This window comes from Sciurus vulgaris (genome assembly GCF_902686455.1).
Source record: "Sciurus vulgaris genome assembly, chromosome: 1".
NCBI classification, from domain to species: domain Eukaryota; kingdom Metazoa; phylum Chordata; class Mammalia; order Rodentia; family Sciuridae; genus Sciurus; species Sciurus vulgaris.
The window spans coordinates 52,166,466-52,192,015 of NC_136461.1; the positions used below are offsets into that span (position 1 = coordinate 52,166,466).

The 25,550-nt window shown below is 41.6% G+C and overlaps 1 protein-coding gene across 1 annotated transcript in view; it reads left to right on the forward strand.

Annotated features, from left to right (window-relative positions):
• The window catches only part of PGM1 (phosphoglucomutase 1), a 61,054-nt gene that overhangs the window by 29,472 nt on the left and 6,032 nt on the right, over positions 1-25,550 (forward strand). Inside the window, 10 exon segments of the mRNA XM_079134760.1 lie at positions 5,503-5,665; positions 5,991-6,137; positions 7,594-7,719; positions 9,586-9,776; positions 11,078-11,232; positions 14,163-14,202; positions 14,204-14,249; positions 14,252-14,278; positions 22,030-22,165; positions 24,825-25,008. Coding sequence (XP_078990886.1) covers positions 5,503-5,665; positions 5,991-6,137; positions 7,594-7,719; positions 9,586-9,776; positions 11,078-11,232; positions 14,163-14,202; positions 14,204-14,249; positions 14,252-14,278; positions 22,030-22,165; positions 24,825-25,008 — 1,215 coding nt within the window.

The following is a 25,550-nucleotide window of genomic DNA, read 5'->3' on the forward strand; positions in this document are numbered from 1 at the left end:
AATTAAAACAAAACAAAAAAAAAACTAAAAGTGTTTGTGGATCCTATTGTTTATAATGCAAGGTTTCCTTTGATACTGGTTCAGAATCTGAATGCCTTTCATGTAGAAATTGCTGATAAAGCACTCATATGTGAAATTATTATGAAGCATACACATTTTTAAGATAAAATGTGACATGTCATAAATTTCACCTTTGGGGAGAGCCACACAGGAACAGTATTAAGATGCTTTTAATCTTTTGAGAGGGACGAATGGAACATTATTTTTCCACATGTATCTGGGCTATTGAGGGGATCTGATACACTGTCCCCTTTGCTGTGATATATTTGGCTTCATTTCATCTTTGTGTGGAGCTGAAGGGTGTGGAAGAGGTGGTAGGAATGTGTAATTCAGGCGACCCTATAGACGTGCTCAGATTTACTGTCTGAAGGTTTGCTAAATAATACATTTAAGGGATAATAATTGACTAAATATGTAACTGCCTATTTGCTAGAGCTGCTGCAGCCCAAGCAGTATTTTCAAATCTTTTCAAGGACATTTGTTATTAAGAATAGTGTTACATTTAAAGCAGTCATGCTGGCCACCTGAATCTTTTGAAACCATTAGCAGACTGATAAAGCACTTTAATCTGATAAAAGCTGTGAAGGTCTAAAGGGTTTGGTTTCTCCTTTTTCTAACATATGTTAGTGGAATCTAACATATCTGACTATTTTAACTTCCATTTGGTTGTGAATAGAGTTGTAGGGAGGATAATTATTGCCACAGATTTTGGCAAAAAGCAGCGTTCCTCACCTTTGTCAGTACCCATTCTGCCTGCAAGCTGGAGCTGATTCGCGAAGGATTCTCAGGCTAGTGAACCAAATGGAGAGCCTTTCATTATCCCCCCTTTGGTATACTTTTATCTGGTGGAGTATGGAATATAATCAGGCTTCCTTGGAAGTTTCTCTTTGTTCTTATTTGCATACATTTTAATCCACCAAATAAGACCCCAGTGGGTCCTATTTAGAATGTTGATGTGTCACTCTGTCCCAGAGCTCTAAATTTAGAGAAACGGTTGTGAGTAGCAGGACAATGGAACTGGAGCTTGGTGTTTGAGGAAACATAACAAAACACCAAGCCCTGTTCTCAGTGAAGGGAGAATTGAAGGCTTTGCTCCCTCCTATGCTTGACTGGAATGTGGGCAACGGGAAGGTGCCCTTCTGGTGAGGAAGGGAGTAGCAGGAGGGGAAGGGACCACACAGAGGTTGTGTGGTGAGGGACTTCCAGCTCCAGCCTGGGGATTCTCTCTAGCACGGGAGCCAGGGAAGGTGACATACACATAACATCAGATTTGTCGTTTTAACAGTCTCCAGTGTATAGTAAAGTGGCATTACTTACATTTGCAGTTCTGTGCAACCATTACTACCATCCATCTCCAGAACTTTTCCATCATCCCAAGTAGAAACTTGCACAGTCACTCCCCATTGCCCCTGCCTCCGGCCCCTGGTAACCTCCATCCTACTTTCTGTCTCTGCATTTGCCTAGTCTAGGTCCCTCAGGGTAGTGGAATCACCTACTGCTTGTCCTTTTGTGTCTGGCTTATTTCACTTAACATGATGTTTTCGAGGTTCATCCTCATTGTAGCATAGATCAGAACTTCGTTCCCTTTTGGGATTTTTAAAAGAAGATTTATCCCATATATGTCCTTCCATTTACATCCATATCCATAGATAGCAATGTCATCTTTGAATGGTAACCGATTTTTAAAAAATCTAGTTGTAGTAAAAACATAATAAAATCTATCATCTTAGCCATGTTAAGTGTTTTAAGTTCAGCAGTGTTTGTCGTAGTCACACTGTTGTGCAGCAGAGGTCTAGAGCTTTTTCCTCTTGCCACACTGAAACTCTCCAGCTGTTGAACAGCCCCCACTTCTCCCCGCCCCAGTCCCCTGGCAACCACCCTTCCTTTCTGTTTCTGTGAGCTCGTCTCCATTAGGTACCTCATTAAATAGAATCCCGCAGTATTTGTTTTCTTGTGACTAGCTTATTTCACGTAGATTTATAAAAACCTTGAGTTTATTCATATTGTAGCATGTGATAGGGTGTCCCTCTTTTTTTAAGTCTCTCTCCACTTCTTCACACTTTCCCTCTCACTCAGTCTGTGATACCCTCAATCGGATTTTATTCTCTTTCAAAGCTGAATCATACTTATATGTATAGGCAACGTCTTGTTTAGTTGTTCGTTTGAGGAAGGATGTTTGGGTTGTGTCTACCTTTTGACTATTGTGAATGATACTGCTTTGAGCACTGATGTGGTTTGTTTGTACCAGGGATTGAACCTGGGGTGCTTAGCCACTCAGCAATACATACAACCCTTTAAAAAAAATTAGCATGATATTTGCCATCTTTTTAAAAATCTAGTCTTTTTGCTTCATCATGACCATAAACAGAAGACTGTTTATTGACTCTTTTTTCTTTATTCTTTTTAGTTCTACATGACAGTAGCATGTATTTTGACATATCATACACACATGGAGTATAAGTTCCCATTCTTGTGGAGTTACACTGGTGTGGAGACTGGTCGCGTATTCATATATGAACATAGGAAAGTTACGTCTGATTCGTTCTACTGCCTTTCTTTACCCCATCCCCCTCCCTTTCTTGCATCCCCAGCTCTCTTTGTATTTTATTTCGAGACAGGGTCTCATTGAGTTGCTTAGGGCCTTGCTGAGTTGCTGAGGCTGGCTTTGAACTTTCAGTTCTCCTACCTCAGCCTCCGGAGCCACTGGGAAGCATTGGTGTTTAAGTGTCTGCCTGAGTTCTGTTTTCAATTTTTTTTTTTTTTTTTTTTTTTTTTTTTTACTTTTAAAAAATTTGTTCTTCTTAGATATACCTGACAATAGAGTGTATTTTGACATATTATACATACAAGGAGCATAACTTATTCTAATTAGGATTCCATTCTTGTGGTCGTACATGATGTGGAGTTTCACTGGTCATGTATTCATTGCTTTCAATTCTTTAAGGATATACTTAGAAGGGGAATTTTGGATCATGTGGTACAGGGAAGGGTTTTGAATAGAGGGATACAGAATTATGTTTAGAAAGTTGAACTAGGTGGTCCTTCGTAGTTGGAATGGACTCAACCTAGTAGAGGAAGGGAGGTTCAGGTGAGAGGGAGGCTTGGAAGTTTGGATGGAGAGTTGTTACAATGGTCCAGGCATCTTTAAGGAAAGGAGGGTCATGGAGCAATATCATCCCTATGTCAGATTGAGGTGTGATATTCTGAGAGTAACTCGCAGAACGAGTCTGCTCTGGAAGGGAAGTATTTTGGCCAGTGGTACCCCTTTTAGGCAAGGGAAAGGGAGAGAGGGAGAGTGACCGTGGATCTTTCTTGCCTCTGTCTCTCCTTCTTACTCTTTTTAAAAAATATTTTTAAGTTGTCAATGGTCCTTTATTTATTTATATGCAGTGCTGAGAATTGAACCCAGTGCCTCACACATACTAAGCAAGTGCTGTACCACTGAGCCACAACCTCAGCCCCTCCTTCTTATTCTTACCTTGACACATTGTCCCCTCAGCCTGGGACTATTGCTTACTGCAGTTCTCACCGAGGAATGATAGGCTTAAGGGGTGACTCAGGTAGGATAACTTAATATTCATGAGCCTCTCCTTCCACATCAAATATATACAAAGTCTAAGTAAGTTAGTGTGCTCGATGTGCAAAGGCAATTTTCAGATAATGCCACCAGCCACTGTGGCTGATTAAGTTGCCACCCCTAAGCTCCCCTTATGGAAATTCAGGAAGAGCCCAACCCTAGACTTTTAGTCTCATTACAACCACAAGAGGAAACTTCTGGAACAGTGAGCTGTCACTGCTCCCACTGTGTTGAGTCAGGAGGTTTCAGTGCCTTCTCTGCCTTGACTGACTTGCTGTGTGGCCTATCTTGTCCCCTTTCCCAGCGTCCACCGTTGCACCTTTCCATCAGTGCCTTATCATCAGTGTTGGATGGATGTAAGAGTGAAGGAACAGGCAGGGTCTGTGTGCATGGTGCTTGGGAAGAGCAAATGTGAGAAGGGACTGAAAGCGTCATGGGATGTGCAGAGAACGTGCAGCTCAGGAATAATCATCAGTATTGACTCTGTACCATCTGCAGGTTCCTCTGGCCTAGAAAGGAGTCTACTTCTACCACCTATCCTGGTGTTCGCCTTCCCTGGGGGAGGCAGAACATGGCAGACACGTTAGGGTAACTGCAAGAAAATTTGTTTATAATCCCAACCACTTAAACTTGAAGTTTGAGTCCAGCTTGGGCAACTTAGGAGACCCTGACTCAAAATAAAAAATAAAAAGGATTGGGAACATAGCTCAGGGGTAGAATGCCCTCGGTTCAATTCGAAGTACCAAAATAATTTGTTCAGAGGTAGACGTTGAGAGCCCAGAGGTGAGGGGAATGAACCAGCTGCTTCTGGAAAGGTCGAGTTTTCACCGACCTGCGGTGGGGTGGGAGGGATGGGGGTGGTGGCCAAGCTCTCCAGAAAGACATTCCCAGGGAATCAGGTGCCTCACTGGCATTTTCCATATGAAACACATCTTTCACCATCACTTCCTTTCTTCAACCGTATTTGTCTTAGGTGGAACCAAAAGAAATAACTAATGGAAAATTTTTTTTAAATGGAGAAGGGAGGAAACATTCAAACTCCCTCATGTTATATCTTTTTAATACATCCGTCCCATCTTCTTTAAGTTCATCAGAGGAACTGACAAAACTTCTTTTACAACTTGGGTGATGTTGAAACAAATGTATATTATTGTCATTAGCAAAGGATGGTTTAAGAGCTAGACTGATGCCATCTGTGAGGGATATAGGAGTTAAGAATACAGCGAAAGGCCCAGCTGTTGCCCTTCGATGGCTCTGGCGGGTTTACTCAGCATTCTTGTCTTAGGCCCAGGAGGTGACCCAGGTACACCCTATCGTGGGTAGGTGTGCCACCACATGAAAAATCCCAGCTTGCTGGGAAAGATAAATTTATGAGACCCATTTCATATTATTCTTGGCATAAAGTTTGCTGTTTTTACTTTTTAAGAATTTTACATTACAAAAGCCTTCTCTTTGGGTAGAATCCCTCTAACTAGCTAAACCTACATCCTTTCTCCCATTGTGGCCTGACAGTATGACTCAGTTGAATAAAAATGTGGGTCCTTCAGTGTATCCACATTATGAACCTGATTTGAAAAAGCTCTGTTAGAAATATGCTATTTTTTTTTTTGCCAGAATGTCTTATAGCACCCTCAGACTACACACTATTCTAAAACTACAAAGTCCCCAAAACTATCTGAAGGAATTGCTTTATTCAATAGTGATAATTCTATTTCAGTAATATGGTGGAGACAGCTGAGCTGTCATTAAAATCTTTTCTGGCCCGATAGAATATTTTCTTTGTCCATCTTCCTGTTGCTCTGGTGTTTCTGTGTGATAGTTCTGGATTTATGGATGTTAAGGTATGTGTTCTGGATTTCCTCTAGATTGGTCGCTTGGTTATTGGACAGAATGGAATCCTCTCCACCCCTGCTGTATCCTGCATCATTAGAAAAATCAAAGCCATTGGTGGGATCATTCTGACAGCCAGCCACAACCCAGGAGGACCCAATGGAGATTTTGGAATCAAATTTAATATTTCTAATGGAGGTAAGTTTGTTGTCATTTTGAGAACAGACAATTTTGTAGTCAATGGGCTAAACCAATTCCTGAAGCCTTGCAAGACCAGGGTTCAGGTTCTCATCTTTTGCAGGGAGGCTATTCACCTCCTTAGGTTTGGAGAGATGCTTCTCATTTGCTGTGCCTGGATGTGAAGAGTCATGCATGAGGTTGTCTTTTAGAAAAATCCTGATACTTTGCTGTCTAAGTGATGCAGTGGTAAATGTGTTAGTGAAGAGGAACTACTGCACTTTGGTCCTTGTTATTTGCACATGAATTGCACAAAATGATCCATTGTTTGCTCTTTGATTTGCAGGTCCTGCTCCAGAAGCGATAACTGATAAAATTTTCCAAATCAGCAAGACAATCGAAGAGTATGCCATTTGCCCTGATCTGAAAGTGGACCTTGGTGTTCTGGGCAAGCAACAGTTTGACCTGGAAAACAAGTTTAAGCCCTTCACAGGCATGTTTACTTTCCTCCTCTTCCTCCTCTGTCCTGTTTCCAACTTGAGTGGTTTTCCTTTCAAGGTTTTATTCAAGTTGGTCTTCAGCTTTGGAAGGACTGTGGTCAGATTTATAATAGAATTTGGGGGTCTAGAGATCTGAGCTTTCTGGGCCCTGCCAGTGATGAGCAAGTGGTGTTAGAAAACTCATTTCCAACTCTCCAGGCCTCAATTTCTACCCCTCGACTAGAAGACCTAATATTACATTAATAGCTAACTTCTGTTGAGCTCTTATTATGTGCCAAGCTCTTTACGTTCACTGTTCCATTTTATTCTCACTCTAGTCCTGTGAAGGCAGCACCATCAGCATTCACTATTTACAGAGGAGGAAACAAAGGCTGAGAGAGGCTAAGTAACAGACTCAAGGTCACATTGTCAGTGAGTGGTTAAAACCTGGATTCAAACTCAAATTCTTAATTTTAGGCTTTCGCTTTTTGTTCCCCTGCCCTAATATTCAGTAAAGGCAGTTAGATCATTTGGACTGCATTGGAACTGCAGAAGCAGCTGTGGTTAACATTTTGTTGTTGGTTGCCAAGGTATTGCAATAACTGACAGAATAAATGTTCATAAATTTATTCATATTCATAGAATGAGGATGAAATGGTTGGCAGTGAGACCTGCATTTTGACTTTGCCCTCGTGACTTTGCCCTCGTGTATTCTTTCTTCCGAGCTGCAACTTTATGGAGTGTTTTTTTTTTTTTTTTTTTTTTTAACTTACCCATCGAGAGCTAACAGTTACATCCTAATGAAGATAAAATGACACTTTGGTACATCTCAGTGTCATTCTTGGGGTTCAGAAAACACCAGCAGTAAGCTCTTAAACTCTTCATGTATTGAAAATTCCCTGAAAATACAATCACAAGAACAACACTACCACTAAATTTCTTTACTGGTTTTATTCCATTGACTGCATGTGTGAAAAGTGATTCATTAAAGGACTGTTTTTCCTGCTTTTTACTCTTAGGGCCTGAAAAAGAGAAAAGAAAAATAGGCATTATGTTTTACCATTAAGTTTTAATGATAATGGGCCTGAAAAAAGAAAAAAAATAAACATTATGTTTTCTGTTATCCATGACACCAAAATATGCCTGCCATGGGATGCATGGGGAAGCAGCGTGGCAGTGTGGCAGAGCTGACAACCTCCAACAAAAATCCTGTGTGTGCCTGTCCCAGCTGGGTGGGCAGGTCCCTTAACCTTTTAGACTTTCCTTGTCTATTAAATAGGACTAATAACATTTACCTCTGAGGAGAATTATTAGAATTGGATATCATTTAACAGCCCGATCATATTGGAACTGCTCAGTAATTGTCCTTTTAAAGTAGTTATTTCAGGTTTATAGCAATATAATCATTTCAAAGCATATTTCTAAGTGTGTTTCATTCTTCCATCTTTTAAATGTTGCTTGTTCATACAGTGGAAATTGTGGATTCAGTGGAAGCTTATGCCACCATGCTGAGAAACATCTTCGATTTCAATGCACTGAAAGAACTTCTTTCTGGTCCAAACCGACTAAAGATCCGTATAGATGCTATGCATGGAGGTATGACTCCTGCTTTTTCCATTGTTCTTCCTTCCTTTCTTTCCTACCCACCTCCACTACCCCCCCTCCACTCTGCCTCTTTCTGTTGTGATGCTGGGGATTGAACCCGGGGACTCATGCGTGCTAGGTAGGTGCTCCACCCCTGATCGACATCTCCAGCCCTTGGATAGTTTTTGTTGTTGTTTTAATATTTTTAGTCCTAGATGGACACAGCACCTTTTCTTACTTATTTATCTTTATGTGGTGCTGAGGATTGAACCCAGTGCCTCACATCTGCAAGGCAAGCACTCTACCACTGAGCTAAAGCCCCAGCCCCACTTAGTTTTTAAACAGTTATTTTGTAACTATTTCAGAGCAATATTCACACAGATAAAAATCTCATCACAGGCACCCAGAATAGTAGACATTCCTGATGGTAAGCCTGTGTGAAGGTCAGTGTTTCCACATTGAGCCTCAGGTTTTGAATCACATGCACCTGCTGCTCTGCCCTCTTCCTGCCCTTCAGAAGATTCTTCACATTCTTCCTTCACACCCCCATGTGTTTCTGAGTGGGGGGTGGCCATTTGCTGGATGTAAACATGCTCCTGAGCCCCACAGTTCCCCTAGCCTACCCCCACATGCTCCTTGTCTTAGGAGAGGGCAGGAGCAAGCTGAGGATTAAATTTAGGAACAAGAGGATGTGCATCTCCTCCCTTCTTCCCCTTGGCTTGTGTGACCAGGCCAGTAGCCATGGCAGCCATGATTGTGAACCAGAACCACATATAAGAATGTAAGAATTCCATAGCGCTTAATTTGTCTGTGTGTTTTGCAGTCATTTAAAACTTTAGACTCTGTGAGTGGCAAGGATTCTCCCGTGTGTGGAATTCATGCACTTGCTGCCTGGTTGGGCAAGATTTTCTGCCTTTGCCCAGTGCTGCTGGTCTGGGCCTGTGCTACCCTGAAACCCACAGCAAGAAAACCTCCTGACAGGCCTGGAACTTCTCCCCTGGAGCCCTTGCCAGCTCTCAGGAGTCCCATGGAGTGGTCTACTTTCTTACTAATAGGAAAGGATTCTTCCATTTTCATCCATTCAACAGACTGTATTAGGACCTTGTTACACAAAATACCACTGTAAATATGTGACTGGTTTCCCTTGTTGTCTGTTGTTACTGGTTTTTTGTTTGCAGCTTGCTAGAGTAGGAATGTAAGAGCCCCGAATCCCAGCTCCCACTTCTTCTGGCTGTGTAAGTTTGGGCAAACGTCTGGGCAAGTGTTCATTTCCTCTTGTTTTCTTATCTAGACATTGGAGATGACAGTCGTAATGTAAACATTTATAACGTACATGCAAGGTACTGTTCTCAGAGCTTCCTGCCTATTAGCTCATCTAATCCTGGCATCAACCCTCTTACATTGTTGCTATTATCATCCTCATGTTGCAGATGGGACAGGCATAGAGAGATTAGGTAACTTTTCCAAAGTTGTACAGTGATTGGCAAAGCTATGATTTGAACCCAGGCAATCTGAGCCCAGAGTGTGGGCTTTAAAGCACCATGCTGCACCACCTTTCCTGAAGAACTAAATGAGAAAACAGTTGAGAGGCACCTGGCTCAGGTGCATGGTAAGGCCTTCACAATGAGTAGTTTCCTTCCTTTGCCCATCCTTCTCTTGTGAACTAGCCCCACCTTTCCAACTAATCTCTCATTGTTCCTTTTTCTAGAACCTCTGTCTCAGTCAGACGTACCTCTGCACTAGCCCCTGAGTACGGTTTGCATGTTGTCACCGTTGCTCATGCCATTCTTCTTCCACCCTGCTCCCCTTCCCATCCTTACATGCTTTCATCAGTTTTATTTTCTGATTCTTCATGCTTTTATTTTATGCTTTATGTAGTTGTGGGGCCATATGTAAAGAAGATCCTCTGTGAAGAACTTGGTGCCCCAGCAAACTCAGCCGTAAACTGTGTTCCCCTGGAGGATTTTGGAGGCCACCACCCTGACCCCAACCTCACCTATGCAGCTGACCTGGTGGAGACCATGAAGTCTGGAGAGCATGACTTTGGGGCTGCCTTCGATGGAGATGGGGTGGGTACAAGGGCCTTTATGTGAATTCTGATGCAGGCCAGGACAATCATGCAGATGGGAATGTGGGCTGCTTCTGCCAGGCCCTAGGAGACTAATGAGTGACTGCAAGGATCCCTCATCTGACCTGAGGTCAGAACTAAATTACTGGAAGACCCTCTTGGAAGGAAATAGTAGTGTTGAAATATAACCCATGCCTTTAATTTTACACATTCATTCATTTTTACTAAGAGTAGCAGGGTTATTAGGTTTTGGTTATGATGTAATGACTGTACTTCATGAGCTGCTTGAGTTCTAGATGCCTGTTCTAAAGTAAGCTTCTGTTTTTAACTAGTAGCTGACTAATTATTAATCTCTGAAAAAAGCTTTGGTCTTTTGCCCATTTACATTAGCTGAATGGTGAAACTATAATTTTTATAGCCTATATTGAGAGAATTAACATTTTATTTTTTCTCAAGCATTTCAATTTTTAGAAATCAATTGTTCTATTTACATTGGTAATCACATAATGACAAAGAAGAAACGTGTCTTATGTTTGTAACTCTGTCATCTCACAAATAGTAGGTACTGTACATGTTTATTAAGTTGAAATTTTATTTTTGTTGTTACTGTTGTTCTGAACAAGCTGGAAGTCACTATTTCCTGAAAAATAACTTTTCCCATATCAGCATTTGGGGAAACAAAAGGGGTTCATAGCAGATGTCATCTGGCAGTACATATTTCTGATGCTGGGGGGCTTTCCTCTACTTAGATAATTGAGTGACACTGCATATCAGCTAAGCACCAAGGAGCTGTGAAGGTGACGGCATATTTTGTTGGGTTCAATACCAGCTCATGGGACTTCCTAAAAGAGATCTGCCTTTGTTTCTCAAAGGATGCCTGGTGACCTATCAAACTATGTAAACAGCCAATATTTCCTCTCTCATGTGTTCTCTCCTCTCCTCTGGGAGAAAGGTGATTGGTTCCAGAGTTTGGGAAAGGTCTAGGAGGTTAAAGTTAACTGGCCTCTGAAGGGAGAACAGAGGATTTGGCGCACAAAGAATTTGTGCTTGTACTTCAATTGGAAACAGTTTTAACTTTTGGGAATGGAGGTGCCTTTGTCCTATTTGCACTGTACAAATCCATTAAGAATAAAATCCAGTGTTTAAAGCCCAGTATGAATAAATATATCAGTTTAAAATTATATAAAACTTCCACAAGAAAGTGGTTTGATTGCTTCAGTAGTTTGATTAAAAAAAGGTCTTCCTTTTAATCAAAAAATTTTTAAAAAGATTTTTAATTAAAAAATCTCCCTTGTTCCAAAGGATCGAAACATGATTCTGGGCAAGCATGGGTTCTTTGTGAACCCTTCAGACTCTGTGGCTGTCATCGCTGCCAACATCTTCAGCATTCCATATTTCCAGCAGACCGGGGTCCGCGGCTTTGCACGCAGCATGCCCACAAGTGGTGCTCTGGATCGGTAAGTCTCCCATTCCCACAGCCCTCCTGTCGAGGGTCATCCTGGGCTTCCCCATGCCCTCTGCTGTGCCTTGAACAGTTCTCTTCCCCTTCCATTGTAGCCATCTGGTGCACAGTATGTACCCCGTGTTTCTTATATGAGGAAATGGGGGAAGTGTTTTCAGGATTAGACCCCCTCCACTCTGAGCTCCCTTACCACCCCACCTTCCTCCACCTGGCACTTACCACACTGTGTTCTAATAGGCTGCTGGCTTGTTCAGCTGCCCGGCTAGACCGTGTATGTCTGCAGAGAGAGGACTGTCTTATTCACCATCTTGTACTCGGCCTAGCCATAGTGTTCCTGACACATATGGGATACACACACATACACACACATACCATTTTTTAAAAATATATATATATATATCAATGCTTGAATGCTAATGAATAAATGCACGGATGGTGCTTTCATTGCACTGAAGACAACATTTTAGAGGATCACTTGCCTTTAGCAGTGTACATGGACTCGGAGCCAAAGCTCAATTCTAAATAATTTTAGTGTTTGAACAGAACTGGATTGTTCATGCACCTGCACATACAGCAATTCTTCATTTGTCCAAAATCTAAAACAGAAAGCTCAAATAGGTAAAATAGAAAAAAAAAAAAATCAGGTTTATATAATAGAAAGAAACCACTGACAATAAACAGTTGATAGCTCGGACTTGCTCCTGTATATTTGTCTGCTTAGTATGTATCACTTCGTTACATGAAGCCTTTAAAGTAGCTTATGAGATCACAGCTAAAACAATTGAAGAATAAAAAGTAATAAATAACAAGTGAGGGCCAGGGAAAATACTATTAGAACTTGTCAGGTGCCCAGGAAATCTTGCTGAATGAATGAATGAATGAATGAATGAATGAATGAATGAATGAATGAATGAATGAATGAATGGTCGGTCAAGGCCAGGAAGGAAAGTAGAAGGTATAAATCAGGTTGTTATAACAACAGCTAATCTTCACAGAATATTACCGCATCCTAGACTCTCAATGCTTTACATATTTTAAGTCATTTAATTCCCAGAGCAACCCATGAGGTAAATGGCTTTGCGTAACCACATTTTCCAGATGGAAGACAAAAGGGAAAGAAGTTAATGCAGCTTGCAGCTCACTCAGGCTCACCCAGCCGGTGAATGACTGAGTCAGGATTTGAACCCATAGCCTCAGCCTCCAACTATGGGGCCATGCAATAAGTTCCTGTGAGAGAGGAGATAGCTACAGAATTGGGCTGACCTTACTTCAGCTAACAAGAAACTAAGGACTAATATCCAGCTAGCAATTGATAGTTTATAAAGTGCTTTTGACAGTTTCTATCTCAGTTGATCCTCGTAGTCATGCTTACTGTAAAGAGAAAACTGAAAGTCAGAAGAGTTAGTAGTCTTGTCCAATATCTCACTAATTTGGAGCAAGAATAAGGCCCATGGCTTCTGCCTCTGGATGCTGCATATGGAGTCAAGAACTGGTACGTGGCCACACTATTGTGCTAGCCAACCACGCCCTGGAATACCTTCTGTATCATCCAGGGACAATCAAATTAAATTTTCTGAAAAATTGATAATTCACACATATACTTGCAACTAAAACATCTCATTACCCAAAGAAAATTTTATTACTTTCATAGTTTTCAAAATCATATATTTGATTTTCTCCAAATGTTGGAATTCAAGCATACTATTGCTTTGGTAGGAATCAGTCAAGCATTTCCAAAAGCAAATCTCACTAAATTGGTATAATCATTAGGTAATTTTTCCTGTTCAAAGGGACAAGGACTTTCACTTAAAGATTTTATTTTATTACTTATGTATTTGTATATGTATGTATGTATCTTTTTTTTTTTTTTTTTCCAGTACTGGGGATTGAACCCAGGGCCTTGTGCTTGTGAGGCAAGCACTCTACCAACTGAGCTATATTCCAGCCCTATGTATCTATATTTGATGCTGGAAGTTGAATCCAGAGGGTCTTACACATGCTAAGCATATGATCTACCACTGAGCTACACCCCAGACCCACTCAAATGTTTTAAATAGTCTAAAGATATAGAGGGAAGAGTAAAGAATGTGTTTGAGGAGAAAGGGGGCCACTGACCAGAGTGGGTAAAACTGGTGAAATAGGAGCCCCTAGCTGGGCACGAGGGCACATGTCTGTAAATCCAGCAATTCAGGAGGTTGAGCAAGAGAATCTCAAGTTCAAGGACAGCCTCAGTAACTTATTGAGGCCCTCAGCAACTTAGCAAGACCTGTCTCAAATAAACAAAAATAAAAAGGGCTAGGGATGTAGCTCAGTGGTAAAGCGTTCCTGGGGTTCAATTCCCAGTACCGAAAAAAAAGAAAAAGAAGACGATGACAGTGACAACCCTGCTGGGTGCTCTCCTTTGGTCTTTTGATGAGATGAAGGCAACACTGCTGGGAAGCTCAAAGCTGGGCTGTCAAGTCATCCTGCCTGTGTGACCTTGGTCTAATCTCAACCCTTTTCCCTCCTCTGTAAAATGCTGACCTACTAGACTCAATATTTATGAGTCTGTGATTATAAATGCATCAAAACATCATTCTTTGTTCTTTATAGAATGGTTTATAGATGCAGTCTTAACCAAGGACACCTGGGTTTAAATGGTCCCCGAAACAGCCCTACCTATCTTATTGCTATTGCTTCCTAACTATTAAGGTGTGTTCTGAATTAATTCTTTCTTTTTCCTCTTCTCCCCCTTCCTCTGAATCCTTATGGAATAGCCTGCTGTGTTCAAGTTTTCTCCTATGATTTCCACCAATCTTAGAATCATGTACACCTCTGAGCAATGCTAGATGGGACCCTGATTACAATAACGGTTGCTCTTTTCCACCCTCACCCGGCCCTGCTCACAGTCCTGCTGAGATGTAACTTTGATTCATGCCTTTGAAGGGTGGCTAACGCTACAAAGATTGCTTTGTACGAGACCCCAAACTGGCTGGAAGTTTTTTGGGAATTTGATGGACGCAAGCAAACTGTCGCTTGTGGGGAGGAGAGCTTCGGCACTGGTAAGTTACAGGCCTGTGCTAGCATTTTCTTCTCCACAACTGCCACGTCCAGTGAAAGTTTAGACCGCTAAGACAGCACTGAAATAGCAACAGTAGCTGATGTGTCCTGAATCAAGACACAATTTATTTATAACAACCCTGATGGAGTATACACATTTGAAAAAGCAGTGAGCACATTCCTCCAGGATGGCTAATTTTACTTCCAGAGGATCACATCCACTGAGACAGGAAGTTTGGGGGCCTCCTTGGCAGCATGGTCATTGAGTCTGTGGGGATTAAACAGTGATAAACATATTTTTCTTCACTCAGTGGCCAAAGAAACCTTCAGAAATGTTTTTCATTTCTGGGAAGAAATATGGTGGAGCAAGTCAGTTTTTCGTTTTTATTTACGGAATTTCAGCACAGCATTAAATCTTTCTCATTCATAGGCCCAAGTTTTCTATAGCTACAAGTTTATGATTTATCAAGGCTAAATTAAGGGAGACTATTAGGGTGGAACTAAGTTGGTAGGAGAATTAAAAATACACCCGTGTGCGTGAGTAAATTGTAGCATGGTGAAAGAGTGTGATTGGGTATACTCCGTGTGTGATCCAAGACCTTTAGACCCCACTTTCTATACGGGCTATATTTCTCTCTGCCCAGCCAAATACAGAACGGAACCCTTCCCACTCCCCACTACCCATCCTACCTATATCAATTTTATTTTCTAATCATCTGTTCAAGCATGTGGCCTTGCCCACGTGTTGGTCTTCAATCAGGTTGCAAGGTGCTTCCATGGCTATATCTCTTCTATTCTGTCTGCCCAACATTTTGAAGTAAAGGAATTGATCTTCTTGGTCCTGTAGTACACACTGGCCACGTGTTAGCAAAGAGAAGAAGACCCAAACCAAGCATTCCTCAGCCTTACAGTTGAGTTGCATTCATGTTAGGTTAAACAGAACAGAGTACTGATTCCTTTCCTACAATTCCAGATTCAGTGTTGGTAGGATGAGCTGGTAGATTTGATGCATGTTTACACAAAGTTTTGAGCAATTTAATATCCTTGGGAGAGTCGCCAGTACTCTTGGGCAATGAATTGACTTGATAGAATTGGAAGATATTAACCAGATGAATGAGTTTGGGGTTGAGCGATGTCCACAAGAATGTAGATCATTTCTGATGGTTTTAAGTCTTCAACCAAAGAATAATAGACTACTGCTTAGTCCTTTCCTATTTCATAAAATGGGATGGTGCCACTTTATTCCTTGAGATACTATATGAATACTCATGAACCTCTGAAGTGGTCTTTGCCTGTGAAATTCCCCCTGTGTTATCCAACCCAGACTTGCCTTCTGTCATTCTTCCCCTGTGGATGAAGACGTCTTTGGAGCCAGGACACCGTTTTTGACCCTGTGGCTTCCTGCCCCCATGTACCTATATCAGTGCTGAGCCTGGTGAAAAGAGAGAAGTCTAGAATTAGGTTCCAAGAGTGTGTACGGTTTGTGGAAGATTGCTAGTTTTGTGAGAGGTTTCTGGGGTCAACAAAGATTGAGAAACTTGGACTCTACCTCTCTTTGATCTTCACAATGATATTAGCATTTGAATATTCCAGAACATTCTACCATAAGAACTCTGTTACTATACAGTTTATCTATAGTAACCAAAATATCTTTTTATCTTATTTATTTACTTATTTATTGAGGAGTTTATCCAGCCATGTCTTATCCCATAGGCCCAAGTGGGAAGCTTTGGACAAGGACATCAGAACCCCAGCAGTAAAGCAGGAGCCCCTGTACTGACTGGGTAGGTACAGGCCTGACGGCAGAACAGCAGAAGCTGCTCTGTCCTTGCACAGTAGGACTTCAAGAACTAGCAGCAGCTCTAGGCCTGCGTTCTCCAGGCTTCCCTTCTTGCTTTCTGTAGTGAAGTTAACTGAACTCCTGATCTGCATTATAGAGGTGTTGGTGTCCACCTGCCACAGCCTTGCTAGTGAATGATTCCAAATACCTTTACAGAGTTTCCACAGGGTGACATTATTGATCCTATAAGCTTTGAAATATTTGAATTCTATAGTTTAATTGAATGCAAGGTGCTTTATTTATTTCTGTATTTTTCTGAATGACAGCTGAGGCAATTTCTCAGGAAAGCCTCTTTGACCTTCCAGAGTGGACCCGTTCCCTAATTTACTTTTTCTTGTGGCACCACGTGTCTATCCTTTGTTGGACTTGCTGTGGCTGGGATTTTACAATTATTTAAGATCATTTGAATTCGTGTCTGCTGCCTCTGCTAGACTATAAGTTCCATGAGGACAGGGGGTCTTATATATCTTATTCATTGTTCGTGTCCTAAAAGCCTCCTGTAGAACTCAGCATAGAATAGGTGCACAGTAAATGCTTATTGAATGAATGAAAGAGCAAACTTCCCTGGCACCTTCCATTGGACCAAACAGAATCTTGCTGTTGAAAGGAAAGAACTTTAAAAGTCATTTGATGTATTTTCCCATGTGAGGTTGGAGCCACAAGTGACCTGTCAGTGTTTTTCCTGATTAAGCACCCACCTCCTTGGGGAGTCCTCACCTCGCCTCTTGCACTGGGACTCTCATAGGATACAATGCCACCCCTACTCTAGAGTCCAGGGTCAGAAACCCCAAGGTCTTGCAGTAAGAAATGAGCTCCTGTGGAAAGAAAAGAAGTCTTCTTGCAAAGAGTTGCAGAGGAGTCGACTTCAGAACTGTCTCACCAAGTAAAACAAACCACTAGCATTTAAAGAACAAGCCTATAATACTGTATAACTAACATTACCAAATACACACCAGTCTGCTTATGATGGAAAAACAGCACCTTTCTTGTGTGATTATCATAACCACAGAGGCTGGGACGCGTTCCTCAGACACCAGCATGATATACACCAAGGATAAATGTGTTTTTCAACAGGGAGTCAGAAACGAAGGGCAGACCTGCACAGATGGACCTGTTGCTTTTGGCTAATTTCATGGTGGCATGCTATTTCCTCCTCCTGACTGGATAGTGATGCACCTGAGTCAGTGGCAGAGGGCAAGAGAGTCTGTTCTGTCCCACATTGCCTTGCTAGGAAATTGAAAGTAAATCACTGATAGTAGAGAATGTCACTATTTTTTTAACCGTTTTTCAGGAAAATGGGAGGCTTGGGAAAGAGTGATAGGAAATCTGGTTGAAGATGAACTTGGTATCAGTTGGAGATGTGCTAGTACATTATCATTTGTTCAGTTCTAAAGGTTAGCAAAATTTTTCCTTGTCTCCCATCTTTAAGTGATAAGGTATTATACACAAGTGATAACTTGAAGAAACATGGATGCTGGTTTAAGCTCTGGGGACAGGACAGTGAGCAAGATACCCTCTCAGAGGGCTTCATGAGTTTTCATCAGGGGAAAGGAAGATTGACTTGGCCAGGTCATTACAAATGTGTAGAGTGAAAGGAGATGACACATCAGGTGTCTGGGAGCTTTGTACTCAGGGTACCTAACTTTGTTCTGGGTGTAGGGGATCAGATTTTTTTGTCTTGCCCATGCTGACTTACCTGGCTTTTGAGTACATTTCCCCCCTAGGGGAAGATTTCAGCACCCCAGGTCTGGACATATCCCAGACAAATACCCCAGTAGAATGAGGCTTATGCCCTGGTCATAACTAACTCAGTTAGACTGATGCCCACAGGTCTGTCTCCTCATCTGTGTGTCTTTGTTCATCTCTGAGGGCAAGAGACTTATCTGATCATCTTGGTACTTGAATCACACAGTTTCGTGTTGGTTGAGTATAAGGTGAAGTTTGTGTTACGATACCGTTGCAGCCATCAGCCATTTGCTACCTCCCTTCCTCCCTCCGGAGGTGCCTTATGGAGAGGAAACAAAGCTCCAGAGAAACAGTGCAGGAGTTGCTGAGTGGAGAGTCTGGGAGCCCCTGGGGACAGCCCCCTGGTGCCTGAGGTGGCTGAGAAGGCCTCCTGTGCCTTCCGAGTGGAGTTGCTGGAGCAATGGAAAGCAAAGAGGACAGGACAATGGGCAGAGCAGGGCCTGGCCATTCTGGGGAAAGCCCCTCCTGAGAGCTGACAGGTGACCCAGCACCAGCTAGGGGCACAAACACATAGTCTGGAGGGTGAGTATGGTCACAGGGGTTGACAGCAGGACAGAGCAGGGTAAGGTCAGCATCCTGGATGAGGGTGAGTTGAAAGTAATTGCTGGAGATATTAGCCAAGCTGATATGGGTATGTGGGGTGAAAATTTTCAGGCAGAGAGAACAGTGTGTTCAGGGGAATGTGGGAGAGATAGAAATGAGCAGAGAGAGAGGGACAGATAGATGCTGGTACATTCTGAGAACTCCCTGTAGCTCTTTTTCAGTGTCCCCTTCCATAGTCTGTCACTTGGTAGGGGCAGACGCCAGGGCAGCCCCTGAGGTGCCCATGTTGATGGGTGTAACCTGATCCCTAAGCTGTTAGCTCTTGGCTCCCTTAGCAAGGGTTGACATTTTTCTTGGCTGAGACCCAGACTGTGCCCTGACTGAGCCATTTGTACTTATCACAAGGTGCTGATTAGGCCAAAGTGAAGTGACAGGTGTTTGAAGATGCTGAAGGGGCAGAACGCCCATGTGCTCCATGGGGTGGGTCTCTGAGCTGGAGCAAGAACGAAGAGGCCCACAGCAAAACCCAGCATTACCTTCACACTGGCTGGGCCCAGCAGTGCAGAGTGTTTGCCCTTTGCTCACACTTAAGTGAGCTTGGCTTCCTTTACTTTTTAAAATGAAAACATAATGATACAAGTTAATTCATGTTCATTTTGGGAGAATAAAAAAGGAGTTAAAAAAAAAAAAAAAACTATGTTTCCACTGCACAGAAGAAAAAACACATTGGATTTTATTTTTCCATTTTCTTTTCCAATATGTACAGTTAAGGAATATCATTGTTGAAAGCTTAATAATGTCAGTGGAAAACATATTTTCCCTAAAGGTTTTTTCTTTTTCTTTTTTTTCATAATGGTGTATTGCTTTTATAGAGAACTTTCTATTTTACAAAATACCTCCACTTTCTTCATCATTGTAGTTTCTTAAAATTATGTGAGAGGTTAACGTTACCCTATTTTGCAGTTGACAAAACTGAGGCTGAGGAAAGCTAAGTCACTTGTCCAGATTCAGACAGCTTCTAAGTAACAGAGCAAGCCTCAGATTCAGGTTTTTTGTTTTGTAAGTATAAATCAGTTTATGTGGAGCCACAACAGTAAATGCAGTTTAGAGACACATGCAATCTCCATTGTCCCTTTTCACTAGAAAACCGTTAATATTCACCAGAGCACTGAAGGAAATGAAATTTACCCAGTCTTCCTGAGTATTAATTGAATTATCTCAAGTTTTGGTACATCCAACATGATCACTGAGATTAATTAGAATTTCCAGAGAAACTGAGGATCTTGAAAATAGAATGGAATGTTTTTGTTATTCAAGGCAGGTATTTCACTGGTAATACTAGGTGTGTGATTTAGTAATCTCTGAGTAATTTGGTCAGAATTGGGCAAGATTTTTTTAGATTTTATTTTATTTCTACATAAAATAAAAAGCCAAATTCCTTATTTAGAGTGAGAAATATTACCTCCGGGCTTTAGGTCTATTCAAAATGAAGAAGAAATTAAAATAGACAATTTTTATGTTATTTTTAACTTAAAAAAAATCTTTTAAAGGAAGAAAAAAATCCAGTGGAGCACAAATAATTCCAAGCTGCATACTGCTGTCATGAATCCCCAATATATCGAGAAAGCTGCCAGAATCCTGCTCCTCAGGATGAACTGTTGCCAAAACATATCATCGTTTGCAAAAGCTGAAAGAGGCAGAAAGCTAACTTTTGGTTTCTTAAAATAGCAGGAAAGGCAAATAAAAGTCTACAGATGATAAAATTGGGTAAACATTTCCAAAACTTGTTATATATAGCACTACAAATCCTGCCTGTTGTCTCTAATTTTGCCAGCGTCCAGTTTTTGAAGACTGTTAGTTCTAAGAGTGGTATCCCATTGAAGAGAAAAATTTTTGAGAGAAAGTTGTATATTTTTATGAACCAAAAAGAGAAAAACATGTCGGAGTAGATGAATTAATAAACTGATACATTCAGTCATGCCTTCCTTCCCAATTAGTTATCCACTGTACTCCATGTACTAAGCTGATCATCAGACTTGGTTACAAAGATAAATAACAGATGCCTCTAAGAAGCACATGGTTAGTGGAGAGGACCTGACTGGGACTCAAGGAGTCCAGTCCACCCCAGGTGTTTTGCGTAGGTTGTGTAGGAGATGGAAGACAAAGGATGCGTAGTTATCTAGAGTATCTGGAAGCTAGTCTTGAAGAGGAGAAGGTATTAAAAGGATGAAAGGAGAAGGAAAGACACTTGCCATGTGCCTGTGGCATGGCCAGCATTGTGCTAGATAGCCTCACAGCCTGAAGAAGAAGACCCAATGGGCAGCCAAGCAGAGCAGGAGGGACATAAAGAATTCAAGATATGACAATATGCAAAGCCTGATTGCAGAGGGATTGCGTAGAGTCCTATTCAGAAAACAGAGCTCAGTATCATCTGTATTTTGTTTTGTTTTAGAATGAAGGGTTTAAAAGGCTGAAAATGAGAGTTCCGCCCCCACATCAGGCTCTTGGGAAAGGGTCTCCATGCAGACAGGAACATCCAAAGAGTCAGTTTCTGAATTTTGGTAAAGATTGTAGCAGGAGACAGATGTGTCCCAGTTCGTTTAACAGGTCCTTATTGGTTAAAGAAAGACGTCCTCGAGAGGGAGTTAACCGGAATCATGAGCAGGCTTGGATACTTTCTGCCAAATTGCTTTCCACTCCTACCAGCGTCACGACAGAGTCCCCGTTCCCTTACGCCTCCCCTGGTACCAGGCGTTCTAACTTTTAAAATCTGTGACCATTTGTCAAGCAAGTAGTAGTTTCTTATTGTGGTTTTACTTTTAATTTCTTTTCTTAAAATTAGTGCCAGATTTTTATTTTGTTAATTCATTACCTGTATTTATTTTCTGGCGAATTGCCTGGTATACCCTTGGCCCATTTTCATTTAAGATTCTTTTCAGTACTGGGAATTGAATCCAGGACCTCGCACATGCTCGGCGAGCACTCTGCTACTGCTGGCCCTGAATTTGCCATCATTCCTGCCTCAGCCTCCCCAGTCGGTGGGATTACGGGAGTGTGCCACCCGACCTCCCAATACATAAGAATGTTTTCCTGTATCGAGTGTATTTAAGCATCTACCTTAAACTAAAAATTTGTGACTGTGTTTACTTTTCAAAATGTGTCAGTAGCCTTAAATTTTATCAGTGGTAGTATTGTTGTATAGAAATGGGAATTTTTAAGCCCATAAATACATGAATTGTTTCCCTTTATGAATACTGAATATGTATATTTGTCAGCCCCAAGATTTACCCAAATTTTTTAATGGTCATGATTTTTTGCTGTTTAAGATTAATTTTTTTCCCTCTGACATTAATACTCTGTGATAGATCTGTCAAATTCTACCATATTATCCCACTTTTATTTTTACTGACATTTCCCTTACATTTCTGAATTACTTTGGGAAGCTTCTTATCAACTTCAACTTCTTATCACTATCGTGTTACCTTATTGAATATGTAATTCCCTTCATGAACTCAGGTAAATTTCATGACTATTTTCATCGAATCTGTGTGTGCACTGTTGAATTTACTCCCCGACATTTTGGAGAAGTCACATTCCTCATAGCAGCTTGCTCTGCCCTGCCAGGTTCCGACCACATCCGTGAGAAAGATGGACTGTGGGCTGTCCTCGCCTGGCTCTCCATTCTGGCCACCCGCAAACAGAGCGTGGAGGACATTCTCAAAGATCATTGGCAAAAGTATGGCCGGAACTTCTTCACCAGGTAAAGCATAGCCTGGCTGGGTTTCCAGGTAGGGTGGAGGAGCTGGGCAGAGGAAATTCTCATGTGTGCAATGTCTTTCCTGTCTTAAGTGATAATAAAACTCTAGTTCATACGGTTTCTACCAATTAGGGATTTTTAAAGTAAGTGAATCAGAGGAAGTCACCTTTTATGTCACCCATAAAGAATAGGGCTAAAATAAAATTTAACTATCATATCCAACATAATCAAAAGAATAAATACTTTATAAGCATTTTGAAATGTCCTTATTGAGTAGACACGATAATGACATTGGATATGGATTTAGAAATATGTATTTGAATTTTATTTCTGGCCATTACTAAATTGGGAAGTCACTTAATCTCTCTCTTTACTCAGTTTCCTCTTCTGTAGAAATGGGAATAATGATCCAGCTATGGAGAGGATTAAGTGAAATAGGAGTAGAAAGTGTTTTGTAAATCTGAGCACTGGTTTTCATCTCTAGCACCACTAACCATATTTACTAGAAATATTTTTACTAATTATAATTTGCTGGCCCCTAATAAGTGTAAAAATCTAAAAATGTTTTTGCCTAGACCTTAGTATTCTAACTATGAAAAGAAAGTATGATAAAAAGAATATTAGATCAAGTGTAAGAAATGTATGGATACAATTTCTCTGGACCTCAGTTGCCTTTTCTGTAAAATAAATGAGTTAGATGATTGTATAACTATATTCCAGATTTAATAATCCATGACTTCAAATAGTCAAGAAAGAATTCAACCTTAGGCAGCTTGGGCTTTTAAATCAGAATCCTTTTATTAACTTGGCACAAGTTCATTGATCTCTTCCTCCCTCAAGTTACTCTTTTGAAAGCATAAATAAAAACTGCCCCCTGTTACCACGTAGTAGTCCTGGGAACCAAGCTAGAATGTATTCTCTAGAAGCCAGGAAAACCTGGTAATTAAAAATAGCAGTCATGAACTCTCTAGAGTCTGAAGTTCCACAAAAACACCGTGTGTTGGACACAGTGGCACACTCCTGTAATTCCAACTGCTTAGGAGACAGGAGGATCTCAAGTTCAAGGCCAGCCTGGGCAACTTAACAGGACCTGTCTCACAACTAAAAAGGGCTGTGGATGTAACTTAGTGGTAGAGCACCCCTGTGTTCAGTCCCCAGTCCAAAAACAGGGCCGTGTCTGGTTCTGTGCCCCATTATATCCTCCAACACTTAGCTCACTATAGACACTGCATGAATACATTTTGAGTAGACAAATAAATGAGTTCGTGAAAAGCCAGAGTGGAATAAGGTTAGGAGCAGTTGTTCAGGGAAAGAGTCACTCTTAAATTAATTAGAATTTGCCATATAAAAACTATTTTCACATATTTTGTTATCAAATATAACTGCTAACCAAGTATTACAAATCAGGTCCTGAGAACTTGCATTTATGATTAGTTTTGACTCTATTGTACCCTACATTTATTAAATTCATTGTCTCAGGAGAGCCTCAAACAGTTATTGATAAGGCAACTGAAATTCAGAGAGATAGGCCAACTGACCAAGTGTCATGCAACCAGTAGAGGCTGGACCACATTCTGATTGCAAGACCCAGATTCTTGCTTCCATTTTGCCCTCTGTGCCTAGGATTCATAAAAACATTTTCCTTGGATGCCCGAAGGTCACAGACATAAATCTCAAACACCTGGTTATAATTTATTGATCTTTATCATTTTAACTAGGGAAAAGAGCTGACTTCAAGATTAAGGGAACTGTTTTGTCCTTGATTCATGGGACCCAGGAGCCAGAATAAATTGGCCTTACTCCCCAGTATTTCTCATGTCTCGGAGGTGTCATTTTGCACATCTTGTATTTGTTTCACTGTTACAAATAAATAAAGACTTGGCTCTCTTGAGCCTCTAACAAGTAACTCTCTCAAGAGGGTGCATGCCACTAGGTTGGGAGAAGCCACCTGCAAGAGTCTTTAACCTCCTAAGAAAGAAGTCAGGAGCAAGCCTTGAAGGAAAAATAATTGTCACAGAATTTCATTTCTGGTTCACTTTTCTTTTCTTGGCACTGCTGCATCCCCACCAGGCCTTCTCTGCCAGAGTGAATCCAAAACATGTTAGAGCAGAATCTACTTCCTCTGCAAAGTGGGTGGCATGTCAGATGTAAAGAATTTGGTTTGACTCCTTCGTTTGTTGGGTGAAACCCTGGTCTTGCTTTTGAAAGCTCTTATGGAACTCAGCTCCTTAGCCAAACCCCAGCTGCCACAGGCAGGTCCCAGCCTGGGAGCTGTCCCAGCATCACCCCAAGAGGGCTCCAGAAGTTTGGAACCCAAATGCCCTAGTCATGTGCTCCTTTATGTGGAGTTCTCTGGAGGTGACAGCTTCTGATCCTACCTCCTTGGGATGTGGTGAGTCAATGTCAGATTGTATCTCTCCAAAGCCTTTGAAGGGGTGTTGGTGCTTGATTCTGTAGAAGAGCCAAGAAGGGAGTTTCCCCTTCCCTGAAATCCTCCAAACACTTCTTTCCATCCCCATTGATGAAACGTTTGTAGTTCTGTAACCTCCTCTGAAGTCAGATGGCTCTGGGGGTGGAGAGGGCCAATCAAATAATGAAGACGTGCTGACGCACCTAAGTGTGTTCTGAAGTCAGCCCAGGCTTCAACTCCATGATCCCCCAGGTATGATTACGAGGAGGTGGAAGCAGAGGGCGCAAACAAGATGATGAAGGACCTGGAGACCCTGATGTTCGACCGCTCCTTTGTGGGGAAGCAGTTCTCTGCGGGTGACAAAGTCTACACTGTGGAGAAAGCTGATAACTTTGAATACAGTGACCCTGTGGATGGAAGCATTTCAAGAAATCAGGTAGGAGCAGATTTATGTGCATGTGGGAGAGGGCTCCCAGAACATCATCTTTGAAGTCTTAGGAGAAAAACACAAGAGGCCCTTTGCTGTCCTCTTTTTCTGGGGTAGCTGTTCTCAACCAGTTTTCTGCTGAGTTCCATGTGGCTCTCAGGTGCACTTGTAGGGAGAATGATTTTTGCCCCGGTTCTGCAGTCCTGGATGCCCCCATTCTGGGATTCTTAACCTATGGGCCAGAAGGACTTTTACACCCTCTGGAATTAAGTTGCAATGTGTCAAGTTGAAGGTATGTACCGAAACAAGCTCTAGAATCTAAAAACAAATGAACTATCACCTTAGATATTGACACCCGCCCCTTTTCTCTCCAGAAATTGTAGAAAAATGACAACACAAGGGTGGCATTACTATGCATAAATCTTAAATAAGAAGATGCCTTTCTAAATATGGCATCCATGGATGTAGAACTGTGAACCGTTAGTGTCTGCAGCTTGCCTGACAGCAGCATGTAGCCGGACACCACGGTTGGGAACCCAGACCATCCTGGG